Source organism: Panthera onca, chromosome B3 (genome assembly GCF_046562875.1).
Source record: "Panthera onca isolate mPanOnc1 chromosome B3, mPanOnc1 haplotype 2, whole genome shotgun sequence".
NCBI classification, from domain to species: domain Eukaryota; kingdom Metazoa; phylum Chordata; class Mammalia; order Carnivora; family Felidae; genus Panthera; species Panthera onca.
This window is the reverse complement of record NC_138344.1, coordinates 9,628,057-9,640,559: the sequence shown is the minus strand read 5'-3', so window position 1 is coordinate 9,640,559 and position 12,503 is coordinate 9,628,057. Positions and strand designations below refer to the sequence as shown.

Below are 12,503 nucleotides of genomic sequence, written 5' to 3'. Positions count from 1 at the left end.
AAAACACTAAGGAAGCTCAGCAGAAACAAATACAGAACTGAACCATAGGGTCACCAGTAAAACAGGCTTCCCACGGGAAGGAAAAAAGTCCTATAAAGCCGAAGCTGAGTTTAAGATTAAAAAATACACGGATAACACATGAGGAAGTGAACCACCATGAGGAAGTTAGCAAGTGCGTAGACAGGGGAAGATGTTGAGAATTATTAAAAAGTTAAAATGAATAGAATTTCTAATGTAGGAACAGAACAGCGCAGCTAAGGCGTAGATGTGAAAAATAACAATAAAATTTCAGGAGTAGAAATAGCCTTGGAAGGATCTTTGTGGAGATTTTTCAGCTATTTCAGTGTCCCACATCATCAGTGGATTGTTCTGAATTCTGTTTGTTTATAAAGGAGGAAAATGACTTCCACTCTGTAACCTGTTGCAGTGAAAGGAGAGCTGGGTGAATATCCTAGAAACGTTTATGACTTCAGACTGAGTTTATTCTTTACATTTAACTGTCAGTAATTATGCATGTGAGTTCCTTATCTTAAGTGAAGTTCTTCAACAAAGACTGGTCACCTGAACTCTGCAAAACACGGCATTTGGTTTTGTGATTCATTCAGAAGCCTCCTGTCAACAAATATTTATTGAGCAGCAGTGTGTGTCAGGCACCTTTTGTCTTTTCGATTTGAGTATACTTGAGGTATAACACTGGAAATTGAAGGTGTGCAAACACGTGAATTTGATACATTTATATGTTGTAATGTGATTGCCACTGTTGCGATATTTAGCACCTCTGTCACATTACGTAATGTGCCTCCTTTCTAACGGTTGGCTAGGGCTTGTGAGAAGAGTTCTCAAAGCGTCATAACCCTTGGTACCTACTCACTGAAACATGATTCGTAATGGGGGAAAAGGTAAAGACACTCGATATCCATCTGTAAAATGTCGTAGATTCATCAGATGGAATTTGGAGCTGGTACTAAAAAGGGTCAGCCAGCTCTTTCTGTAAGGGAACTGGCGGAAAGTGTGTGAGGCTTCGCAGGTCGGTCTTGTGGCCGCTCGGCTCTGGCCATGGTCAAGCCCTAAGTAGTGAACGTGGCCGTATTCCCGTGAGACTCTGCCCGCCAAGTGGATAGTTTGCCAGCCACTGGGGTAGCTCTGCAGACACAAACAGGCCTCCAAGACGCTTTGGTAAGTTGAAAAGGCGAGTAGAACTAGATGTATGATCTGAACTTACGGAAGACCAGTGAAACAACTAATGTTGATGTAAATACACAAGAATATTTAACAGGATATACCCCAAGCTGTTGACAGTTTAAAGGAAGAGACTAGGAGAGGAGAGATTAAGGGAGGCTTCAGGTTTTATTTTATACTCTTATTTAACTTTTTTTAATGACTGTACTTCTGTTATTTGTATGAGCAGAACCAGAATGCAAACCTTGGATCACTGATAATTTTAAAGGTTTTTCTGGTTGTCAGCTGGTCTCTGATAAAGGAGCAAAATATGTTGGTAGTGGATTCCAGAGCTCAACAGACAAAGAGCAGAATGGTCACCAGAGAGCAGTCGCTTAACAGAAGACTGGAGAGGTGCCCTGTCACCACGATACTGACAGCAGCAGCTTGAATAAGAACAACGTAGTTGGTTCTGCAGACTCTCAGTGCTGAGGTGTGAGGTGAAATATCATCAGAAGGTTTAGGGACAGAACCTGTGTGGAAAGGAAAACCTTTGTTGAAGACCCAGAGAACTTTTTGCCTTGTGCTCTAGGGAACGGTAAGGACCATTGGTTTATGGCTGCAGTAGCGAGATGGCTCCGGCCGTGACTGGCTTCAGACACCTTTGTTCAGTGTAAATTTGGAACGGAAAGGTTGCCTGATTTATGTCCAGGACATGTTTTGTCTTCTACTGTCCTTGGCTTTTGTGTCTGTGTTCTTTCTAGGTTACAGCAGTTGACTTTTATCCTCCTCGGCTACATTAATTCTTAGCCTCCGTGAGACTGTGATGACTCAGCTTAAACGTGCGGCTGGCGTAGGATCGATTTGTCAGATAGAAACATCTGCTGTAACGTAGGAGGGTGCACCTCTTCCGACCGCAGGCGCCCTAGACCCGTTTTTGTTTTCTTGATGCCTCTTCCTGTTAGACACGAATAGAACTTCTCTTTGCTGGGCTCCGTCCGTGAGGAAGCAGAGCTAGGGTTTCCTGGACTGTTGAGCTGCTCACACTGTCGGGAGAGCGTGTGCTACAATTTCTCCCGGAGAGGGGGACCTAGGACACGTCTTAGAAACGTCTGGGGCCCGAGGACCCCAGAGCAACCCATGAGGAAGAACTAAATGTAGGAGGAGACTCGTGGACTTAACTTATCAGCCACAAGTCCGTGTAGTAATTAGTTGAATAGACAGGGCAGTGGTTTTCAGGATGTTTTTTGTGGAACTGTTTTGGAAATTCTGCCAGTTTTTGAATATATACATGCATATATACCTCTTAGACTAATTTTAAACCTGCATTAAAAATCCACATGCTAGGGACGCCTGGGTGGCTCAGGCAGTTAAGCTTCAGACTTCAGCTCAGGTCACGATCTCACGGTTTGTGAGTTTGAGCCCCGCGTCGGGCTCTGCAGTAACAGTACAGAGCCTGCTTGGGATTTCTCCCTCCTCCCTCCTCCCTCCTCCCTCCCTCCCTCCCCCCTCTCTCCTCCCTCTCTCCTCCCTCTCTCCTCCCTCTCTCCTCCCTCTCTCCTCCCTCTCTCCTCCCTCTCTCCTCCCTCTCTCTCTGTCTCTCTCTCCCCCCCCACCTTCTCCCCCCCTCTCAAAATAAATCAACTTAAAAAAAAAAAACCACATGCTCAAAAGTATAACCAGATTTTAACATCAACATACTAACTTTAGCTATCAGCGTATCTGTTTACGTTTTTTCCTTCTGTCTTTAACTGAAGAAGGTAACGTGATTGTGAAGGAAGCCATTTTTAAACTGCTAATATTTGAACCTGCTTACGTATATGAATGAAGATATCCTCTATATTATGTACACAAAACTAAATACAGGAATAAACTAGATGCCCAAGTAGTCATGTGAGTTTTACATATCCTAGGCACCTCTGATTTCTGACTTGGGGACCCATTAAAGCAGCTTCATTGTTCTCATTTATTGACTTCAGCGAGAGTGTTAAGATCGTAACTCAGTCTATCCTAAATATTTTACATTTCTGATGGCACATAATATGACAGTATTTCACTTAAGGCTTTTTAAAGTAGAAAACCAGTAAAACACCAGATTGGCTACTAGTTTTATGCTAACAGTGTTTATAATGGGATGGGACTTTCCTGGATTGAACCTCTTTGGTTTAACTTGTAAACTTTAGCATTAAGTCACCCGAGGAGTCTGTTTCTTCTGGAAACAAATTATTTCGTGGAGCCCAGTGTGTCATCGCTAGAATCTTCTCTGTTTGGAGGGAGAAGGAGCATCAGAATGTCCTCAGCCAGTGGCTCTTTGATTTCTGGCAGTTGCTTGATCTAACTGAAATGTCGTAAGTCATCTAGGCTCCACCTGCTCTGCAAAGACAAGGGGAAAGAATGATGTTTTTGAAGTTTAAATGGGAAGAATCAGACAGCAGAAAGGAGCAGTTTGATAGTTTCCCTCATGTGCACCTAAGCTCCAAAAATACATGTTTAACTTGCATACCGGCCCTCCTCAGAAACTTCGGAGCTCTGCACTCGGCTCCGGGAGAGTGTGGAAGTGGGCTCAGCGTTTGGTGGTGGCATTAAGATTTGTGTATGACAGTGTGCAGCCTGCCACTTAATTAAAAAGGGGGGGTGCGGATCAAGGCTTGAAAGCGGAGGAGCGATATGTGGTCATTTTCCCAAGGGAGCAGAAGTAATCTGCTGATTCTCTCCAGCTTCCTGAGAACAGAGCCTGCAGTGAACGTTCATGTGTGTGAAGCACCATCTGTTATCTTAGCAGGAAGTGGAAAAGATGAGTAACTTGGGGACTCGGAATCCTCTCTCCCTTTTCTCCATCCCCTCCCGTGCTCAGGATCTTCCCAAGAACCTCAGGAAACGTAGCGTCGCTCCAGTCCGTCACTTCCCTCCCAGTCAGTAGCTTTCCTTTTTGGTCTAATATAACCCTCCTTGCTGACCCCTGCAGCCTCACCCCTGGGCACCTGCTTTGTCAGTTTTGAGTCGTGGTTCAGAAAGATCAGCCATGTCACCCATCGTAATGAAGGAGGATGGTGGCCGATACTGATGGGCTCCAGTGTTCCAGATGTCATCGGTCCCTTTAACATATCCCTCTGCATGCGTATACTAAGCGATTCAACAGGACAGCACGTTTTCAACATTATCACCTGCTTTTGACTCTGCTGAAATAAACCCGGACCAGTCTGTAGTACATCCTAATTCTGGGTGAAAGCTTGAGTCCCTTTCCGTGGACTTGCGTGGAAGTGGTCCTCGTCATAGACACCAGAAACAGCAAGGAGCAAAGGCTCCATAATAGTTCTTTGCAACCTGCTTGTGGCGGGAAAAGAAGCAAGGACTAAAGCCTCCTGCCAGGACTGCTTCCAAGTAATTCCGTCCGGCAGAAACCTAGCAGGTCTTTTTTTCTCAGCCAAAATTCACCTCTCACTTTAACTTTAACAGGGAAAGGAAAGAGTGTGTTTCCAATTCTTACTTCTTCCACTCCATAAAGCTTCCCTTGAGTCATCAGCTGTTCTTTCCAGCTGCCACAAATACTTTGGTCTTTGGAATGTGTGGTGGAATCCTTCGGAGTAAGGAATTCATTATGTTTGGGTTTCGGATCGTGTTAGTGGTTCTGTTTTATTTGCTTTAAACAGACGTAAGATGATCTTGAGATGATTGTTGATTTATTTTCTGTTGTGTTAGCAGCTTCTGAGTACTTTTGTGGTAGGTTGTTTCTCTTGATTAAAACAATAAACAAGTAGAGCAGCTGGAATCAGAGTAGGAGACATGAGGGTTCAGAATGCATGTGATGGTCAGATTTTTGCTTTGGATTTTATCCAGGAAGGCAGCTCTCTAGATACTGTTTTCTGGCATGGAGAGTTCATTGCTTGTGTGATATAGTAAAGGAAATTTATTGTTTAGGGAAAAAGAAGGTAAAAAGAAGAGCCTAAATCACAAAGTCAGTTCTTATTCAAGCAGAGCCCCGCATTCTGTTCCATTTTTGTTTACCAGTGTTCTTCTGAAAACTGCTGTTATGTGAGCCTCTCACCTGACATGATTTGGCTCTTTGTTGTGGCTTTCCTCTTGTTCTGTGCATCAGCTCTGTGGTTATTACACCGGCAAGGAAGAACGTTTTACATGCGTTGTAGCTAATAAGCTGCCATCAGTCCAGACCACGGTGTTTCACACTCCCCAAAGATTTGAAACAAACAAGTTGCAGAAAGCACTTTGGAGCATATATTTCTACATTGGTTCATACCTAAATAGTTTTGTTGTTGTTGCTGCTGTTGTTTTCATTGTTGCTTGTTTTGTTTTAGTTTTCTTGGTTAAAGTTGAGATGATAGGAGGAAGTTGCACATTTCTGTCCTTAAAAGTGACCCTTCAGCCTGCTCCTTGAGAAGGATCCAAGAATTTTCCCCCAGATCTGTGTCTGTAAGGCAGGACTCTAGCTTGTTCCCTGAGGATGATCAGTGGACTCAGGGTGGGAAGGTCCCTCACCTCAGAGCTCAGTTTAAGAAGGCCAATCCTTTAGGGGTGCCTGGGTGGCTCAGTCGCCTAAGCGTCGAACTTCAACTCGGGTTTCAGGCCCCGCATGGGGCTCTGTGCTGACAGCTCAGAGACTGGAGCCTGTTTCAGATTCTGTGTCTCCCTCTCTCTCTCTCTCTCCCCCTCCCCCACTCGTGTTCTGTCTGCCTCTGTCTCGAAAATAAAGAAACATTAAAAAAAAATTACAAAAAAAAAAGGTGAATCCTTCCTGCCATAGCATTCCTGTGCCCAGGCCGTTCTGTGATTTCTGTTCCATTTGGCATGGCCATTGCTCTTACCCTTCTTTAAAGATGATTTTCTCAAGCTGGTCTCTCTGACAGATAGTTTTTGGTTTTTCTGCTGAAAGAAAAGCAACGTGTAGTATATAACAGTTCACCACAGACCTGTGGCGGTTGGTGACAGAGGTTAAAAAAAAAAAAAAAAGTATCAACAGAGGATATTTCCCAGTTCTGTGGGTTTTCCTTCATATTCTTTTGTTTGATGCCTCTTGGTAGTGAAAAAAAAATTTTGTTCTGGTTGAAGGCTGGGCTGTTTGCATTTAAGTTCAGAGGAATCTAATTAGGAGTCAGCACTGTTCTCGTAAACCACCGTGCTGAGACTTTTTTTTTTTAATAACTTTGAAAAATGAAAGCATATTGCTTACTGCTCTTAGGAAGTCTTTTTTTTTTTTTTTTAATAAATAAATAAAAGGCCAAATAATTCTTTGATCTCCCTAACAACATGGTATGGTTTGTGGCAAAGAGCTTGACTCTATGAGATTTATCTTCGGCTCTTATGTTCTTGGTAATTGTCTGTTTTCCGAAACAGAGAGTAAGGTTTTAACCTCATGACTCTGGCTGATGTCAGTGGGCCAGAGTTTCTAAATCACCCCCACACACCACTAAAATGGGCTGTGAACTGAGTCCAGAACAACTTGGTAACAAGCTGAGTATTTTCCAAGTGGGAGCTTGAGTATGTTAGGCAGACGGCCCTGCATGAATTACTGATCGCTGAGCCTCGCCACCCTGTTACAGGGCACAGTAAAATATCAGCCAGGGTATGGGTTGGGGGGCCTGTCTCAACTAAGAAAGTGGGGGAAAGTCGTCTTCTAGATGTACATTCTATTACGGCTGCTCTTAGTTTCATCGGTTGGAATTGTCTTTTAAATCTCAAACACCGGCCTGAGAAGTTGAATATTGCTGAAGTCTGTTGAAAAGTGATGGCACCACCCCCCAAACCTCCCCCAAAATCGTCTTTGTTTCGTTCTTTCGGGAGATGGACCTGATCAGGGAGAGAGGAACAGGCAGGGTGCAATTTGGAAACCAGGATGCTGATGGGTCACTTGTGGATCGGAATTAGTGGCCAGTCCTCAGGCACATCCCATCCTGTCTGTTGCCCAGAGATGCCAGAAACCTTACGGATTTTCATTAAACCAAAGAAGAAAATGTACTTTTGTAACTGGAATGGAAGGTTGTGAAAGCTGATTGAAAATTGTTTTTACTTTTAGCACAACTATGATTGACTTTTTTTAAAGAATAAGGGAGTGTTTTCAAGGAAACTCCAGGAACTTTGAAGGATATTAAAATGTGTTAACACTAGGTTTGGGGGGCTTTGGCTTTTTAGATACTAGTACAAAATAGAACATCAACGATATAACAACACCTGTGGACTCACTGCTCAGATGAAAAATTAGTAACATTTTGTTATATTGCTTCAGATTCTCTCCCAGTTGTAAAGAAATAAACCAAGAAAGTTGAAAACTACCCCCCCCCCCCCCGCGTTTTTCCCTGCCTCATCTGGTGCCTCTTCCTCCCTCCCCAAGGATGGGCACTATCATGAATTCAGTGTGTATATAGTCTGTATTTCATCATTTTATCTTCTACGTCAACAACACTTAAGTCTTTGTAGTTTGCATACATGGTCCCACACACTATTCCTCATTCTGCAATTTGCTTTATTCTCCTCAACATTAGATCTGGGGGAGCCAGAACACTGAAGCAGCTTGAATCCAGATCGCTGACTTAGAGCTCTTGTATGGTGTTCCGTTTTATGAATCTCTCAAATCTGTCCCACTACTAAGTCACTTGGGTCATTTCTGATTTCTGTTATAAGCAGGAGTACACGGGACATCATCACCAGGCTGTCCACCAGGAAGGGAATTGCTAACTCATAAAGCGGGCACATTGTCAACTAGCTGCCAAATGACTCTTCCAAAGTGGAGATGCCAGTTTCCAGATACCAGGGCAGATGCTGAGCATTCCCACATCACTGTTTCCCACCTAGAATTGGCAGGCTTTTATTTTATCCATCCTGGTTGGATACGAAATGGTGTTTCTATGTTGGCTTAGTTTGCGTTTCTCTGATTTCTGGAGAGGTCAGGCACCGTTTTGTGTGGTTAAGTTGCCTGTTCAGTCTGTACAGCTTTTCTTTCTGTGTCTTACTGTTTTGCTATGAGTCTTTTAATACTTTCAAGCTACTGTTATTGTGTGTGGTGGTACATTTAATCGTATTTCAAAATGCGTGGTTTTCCTCGTCTATAACATGGGCTTGTTAGTTTTCTTCGTCTGCGAACCCTTGCATGTTTTCTTTTGTCTGAGTGGAATGGAGTGAAGGAGAGGCTCTCTCTCCTACACAGGGCAGGGCCGGACTCATGGGATTAAAGAAGAGGTGTGCGAAACACTCAAGCTGAGCCAGGGATTTGTGAAAGACAGAGGAAAGATGGCCAGGGGAGCTCTGAAGCCTTTGTGTGAAGAGCCGGCGGCTCATCTAGGCCCTGGAGCTGGGTGGCCGCGTGCTCCCCGGCCTCTGCATGGCAGGCATCCCGAGTGAGGCTGGGGTGCGGGTGGGCGAATACATCTGTCTTGCTGGGAAAGGGCTGTGGGGCTTGGCCTCCACTGCCGTGTACGCTTCTTGCTGTGGGGCCGGCAGCGTGGAGCCCACCTGCCACCCTCTTGAGACACCTGATGCTCCTGTGGGCCAGCAGCTGGGAACAGGGGTGTAAAAATTGTAAAACACAAAGCGAGACTCCCCCAGGGAGCTTTCTGTCCAGTGGATAAGTGTCTGGGACAGCACTGTGACAGAGGCAAGCACAGAGTGCCCCCAGTGCAGACGTGGGGACTCTCTCCTTCCCTGGGGGAGTCGGAGAGGACGTCGTAGAGCTGAGTCCTTCCAGCCCAGTAGGGGAAGGGACACAAGTACAAAACACCGTTTTCTATTCAGGGCCCACAGGCATGGCTGAACCTGGTTGAGGGGCTGGACATTCAAGCAATGCATGGCGGGTCCCATCAAGTCAAGCAAGAAATACGATCCTAAAGGTGACAGGGAGCCATTGAAGAGTTTTCGGGAGGTGAGAGGCAAAAAATTTAAATACAAATCAATAAAGACGTATGGTCCAGCCTACCTGTTGCCTCTTTGGCCCTTCCTGGAAGACCGTTGGCTGGAGAGGCGTAAAGTCTTGAGCCAAGCTTCCCTGGGGTCTAGATCCTAGGAATTGCATTGCATGATGGGAAGAAGGGCATAGCCACGTTGGCATCTCGGGAGTTAGGTGGATTTCTCTTCGTGATTCTGCTTTTTCTCTCAGTAGTAAAACAGCAACTTCTTTATCAAAATTGGTTATTTTCAAGTCTCAGAGAACTGGACAAATTAACAAGGGCCAGTGGTTTCCGGTTCTTTAGTGAAACATCCTCAGAGTGTTTTCTTTTACTGATTAGAATGAGTCATTCCCCAAGGGTCTTTCCGCAGTGACCTCTTTATGCCCAGAACGGGACATTGCTGAGAAATCCCGGCATTCCCGTTCAGGGGTCCGTAACCTCTCTTCCACTGCTGACTGGGGCAGCTTCCCCTGCTTACATGGAGATGCTCGCAGACCGTAGAAATGACAAGGAGCATGGCATCGAGGTCACTCCCTCGCAGTCTGCTCCCGGAGAAGGAACACAGCAGAGGCAAGAATACAGTTTTGACGGAGTTGAAACCTTCCAGGTTGTTCCTCTTGTTGATGCCTGTGGGAGCCTTCCCCAGGGGAGCCTCCCTTCCTGCTGCCATCGTCTCTTCTGGTCTGGTAACATCAGAAAGGTGGCCAGAGAATGTCCCATGGGGTAGAGTCGTAGAAGTTAGCTAGATGGGGGCCAGAGGCAGGCCTAGGAGTGAAAGGCCTAGAATACAGCCTCCTCCCCACTCCCCGACCATGACTGCAGACCGGTTCTAACTCTGACCCATCCACCTCTGGACTTGCCCCCAGTAGCCTCTTGTGTGGTGGTCGCCTCTGTCCAGACTCCTCCAGTCAGGGCCCCTCCCTGACCGTGCTCTGAGGGGTGGTAATTAGTGGTAATTCAGGTAACGTAGAAGTTGAAATGTCACACTGCATGAACCTCGTGGGACAATTCAGTGGGATTTACTTTGGAAAATTATTCCCTTCTTTAGGAGATGTAACATGAAGAATCTTGTGGAATAACAGACTGAAGGAACTTAGGAAATGTGGACCCTCCTTTCATTTGATAGATGGGGAAACTGAGGCCCTGAGAACAGACTAATTAACTAATTAGCAGAGCCACGGCCTGAATCAAATGTGGTTTCATAGCTGTTTTCCCTGTGCCCCTTTTAGTGTTAGTAAGTTGCTATTTCACATTCTGTAAAATGTATCAGGGCACTTGGTGTTTGGATAAAAGAGGCCTAGTAGGGTCTAAAGCAGACATTTACACGGGTGCCGTGAGCCAGGCACTGTGGTAGAGAGACTTACAGGTTCCACAGCACACAAGGGTCCCTGTCCCAGAGGAGCCCCTGGGGAGGAGAAAACCACAGGCGCCTCACAGTGCGGCGTGGCTGCTGGTACCGTGGGAGAGACCCCTGAACCAAGTAGGCGGTGCGGGCGCGACCGTCGAGGAAGGGCCTGTGGGAAGAGGCCGCTGGGGCCCGGGGTTCTGGCATCTGCGTCCCTGGGTCTTGTCCTCCCGGCGCCTCTCCACTCTGCCCAGATCCACATGTCTGCGCTGCGAGAGCGTCTTGGCCCTCGGTGAGCGAGTTGACATGGGCAGGACCTGTGCTTCCTGCGTCAGCGTGTGAAGCGTTGCCTGCTGAATGGTGTCTGGTTGCTCTTGTCAGGGAGATGCTCTTGTCACCGGGTGTCCCCGCAGACAGGTCTCTGGCCCTCCTGGCACAGTTCTGTTCTGTGACTTCATAGCAGCAGTAAGAGCTGACAGTGACCCTGCTGAGGCACAGAGGACTGGGTTTTTACATCAGTGGCTTTGGAGCTAAGGGAATAAGAAAGAAGGGCTGAGGTTCCCGTCCTTGGCAGATGTGGACTCTGCCCGTCTTTCTGGAAGTCATCTCCCGCTTGCTCCTGGGTCGGGCAGGCCTCCCCACATGTGCCTGGGGGGTTCTGATGACCTTTCTTCTGCGTCGCCTGACTCGGGCTGGGTTGTGCAAAGCTCAGGGTGGTTAAGATCCCAAGTGGAAGCGTGTAAACAGGTGAACTCTCGGATCCACACTCTGCCTTTGACACAGCTGTACAGATTCCCCAGCTCCCGGCGAGGGGCTCTGCTGGTGGGTTTCTTTGTGCCTTAGACTTTCCGTGTCGACGGCAGATGCTTCTGCTTTTTGTTTCGGTAGCCTCTCCGCTTCCTGCCTGAGCGGCTCCACGCTTCTAGTTTCCACTAATCAGAAGTCTCATCTGCTGTCATTTCTCTTCCTCCAAATGACATCACACGCCTGCTTTCTGGAAGGGAACCACAGGCTGTAGTTGCAGTCAGAGCCGGATTCTGACATGTGAGTGACTTCGCTTGGGAGTCCACAGGCTGCCGCGGCAGCGTGAAGTCAGACCCTGGGATATGTTTGCCCGAAGTCACCTTGAGCTTTGCTTGTTTTTCAGGTTGCGGTGCTTTCGTCCACAAAGGCTGCAGAGAGAGTCTGGCCTCCTGTGCAAAGGTCAAGATGAAGGTAAGGCATTTCTGAGCGGACCAGTCCTCGGGGTTGGGAGAGGCCAGGTTGTGGTTTTTGTGTATTGTGATCGTTTGATACCAAGACTGAGACCAAAATAACCAAACTGTAGTTTGTCTTTAAAGCGATGGAGTCTCTTAGTTAACGCACCCGGGAGCCTGTGGGTTTCAGAACTCCCACGTTAACTACACATTTCTCCATGATGCGCATGTGTCTGGTGTTGTTACAGTGGTTTTCTTCTTAACCGTGTGTGCAGGCCTGCCTGGACGGTCACACACCTGGCTTCCTCCTGGTGCCATTCAGGGGCCTTGACCTCCCGAGGAGCCAAGGCGGGAGGGGAGGGGGTTAGGGTTTGGCACAGCCTGCCTGGCAGCACTTGAGTCCGCAGGGCCACAAAGGGGTTGGCTCTGGGCACATGACCCAAGAACAGGAAGTGCCAGGCATGCGGTAGCACCTGCTCTGGGAACGCGCACTGCACAATAATGGGTGCTGCCTATCAGATGGCCCTTCAGGAGAGTGGGTGTGGGGCATACCCCTAGGTACCCTCTGTGGTTTCCGGTGTTCCGGCCACCCATAAATCAATGTCCTTTTGTTCCTTGTCCGAAGAGTGCCCTCCAGCTGCCGTCTACACAGACGCTCAGGATGCTGCCTCAGTCACCAGACATTTATCTAAGCGCAGTGGCCTCACGCTTGAGTGTGCGTTAGAGCCTGCTCAGGGACTTGTTAAAAGACCGCTCACTGTGGCCAGCTCCCAGAGCTGCCTGTTCTGGGGCAGGGCCCGGGAATTCGCATTTCCCGCAAGTTCCCAGATGATGCGGCTACCGCTAGTCTGAACTAGTGTAAAAATGATAGGCTTCTGAACCCCAGATCTTATCAGGCCATGGACATAAATT

The 12,503-nt window shown here is 47.1% G+C and overlaps 1 protein-coding gene and 1 long non-coding RNA gene across 12 annotated transcripts in view; one reads left to right on the top strand and one right to left on the bottom strand.

Moving 5' to 3' along the window:
- AKAP13 (A-kinase anchoring protein 13) overlaps positions 1 to 12,503 on the top strand; it is a 337,030-nt gene that overhangs the window by 287,202 nt on the left and 37,325 nt on the right. For all 11 annotated transcript variants that reach the window (XM_078448989.2, XM_078448991.2, XM_078448988.2 and 8 more), the window contains one exon: positions 11,543 to 11,610. In XM_078448989.2, coding sequence (XP_078305115.1) covers positions 11,543 to 11,610 — 68 coding nt within the window. The remainder of the gene's footprint in view (positions 1 to 11,542; positions 11,611 to 12,503) is intronic.
- Positions 3,255 to 11,248, bottom strand: LOC132668726 (uncharacterized). The gene is made up of 2 exons (XR_013556432.2): positions 9,080 to 11,248; positions 3,255 to 3,531 (listed from the first exon to the last, which is right to left on the bottom strand). It is a non-coding gene; the product is annotated as an uncharacterized LOC132668726 (long non-coding RNA).